We start from the raw sequence: 775 nt of genomic DNA on the forward strand, positions 1-775 counted from the left end.
ACAACATATCAAAATAATATAATATTAGCATAACTAACTCACGTGTTCAGTTCTCAGTTCGTCAAGTTTGATCCGCCACAAATCAATTTGATTCTTTTGACGACCAATGTTTCATTCCCATCTGAAATAAAATTTATTAACGGCTTATTTTGTCGCATTTATATGAACAAATAAATATAACTACTTATAAATTATGTGCATACCTTCCTGCGAGGGGGCGGCCGAGTGGCAATCTTGGTTTGGTTTCGGGGGTAGTCATTGGAATCCTTTCCCAAGCCCATATTTGGAGCAAATAAGTACAACCACTTATTTCTTGTCATTCATAACCGGTTCCATGGCACAACTCATGATAGAGAGTTGCAAGCACGACTGAACCCCAACTGTACGTGGAGGCCAAGGCTAAATTCTCTATTAGTAGTAGATATCTTAGAGGCCCAAAAGATCCTGTGTGTTCGGGTAATAAGAAAGTGACAATTAGGTGCAAAATGAGTGCTCTTGCAGCAAATTGCGCTTCCTCCGACTCAAGTGCACCTAGTTCCTGAAAATTAAAACGTTCATTTAACCATCTCAAGTTTAAACAGCTTCCTCTAATATCACGTTGCGGTGGAATTACTCCTAGCGCACGAATAACGTGATCGGACCAGTCACACCATGTCACCCCGGTAACAGGTTGCCCATCAATATTTAGTCCCAACTGAACGACAACATCTTGAAGAGTGATGGTGCACTCTCCAAACGACATATAAAAGGTGTGCGTCTCAAGCCGCCAACGCTC

General features: G+C 41.4%; 1 protein-coding gene across 1 annotated transcript; it reads right to left on the bottom strand.

Moving 5' to 3' along the window:
- Positions 1 to 316: 316 nt before the first annotated feature.
- On the bottom strand, positions 317 to 742 carry LOC130744139 (protein MAIN-LIKE 2-like). The gene has a single exon (XM_057596329.1). The coding sequence runs from the start codon at positions 740 to 742 to the stop codon at positions 317 to 319; it is 426 nt and encodes a 141-aa protein (XP_057452312.1).
- Between the last annotated feature and the right edge of the window lie 33 nt (positions 743 to 775).

This window comes from Lotus japonicus, chromosome 3 (genome assembly GCF_012489685.1).
Source record: "Lotus japonicus ecotype B-129 chromosome 3, LjGifu_v1.2".
Classification (NCBI taxonomy): Eukaryota; Viridiplantae; Streptophyta; class Magnoliopsida; order Fabales; family Fabaceae; genus Lotus; species Lotus japonicus.

What these genes read in the sequence shown, in the direction of transcription:
- LOC130744139 (XM_057596329.1), bottom strand. Translation starts at nt 742, where the DNA reads ATGTCGTTTGGAGAGTGCACCATCACTCTTCAAGATGTTGTCGTTCAG.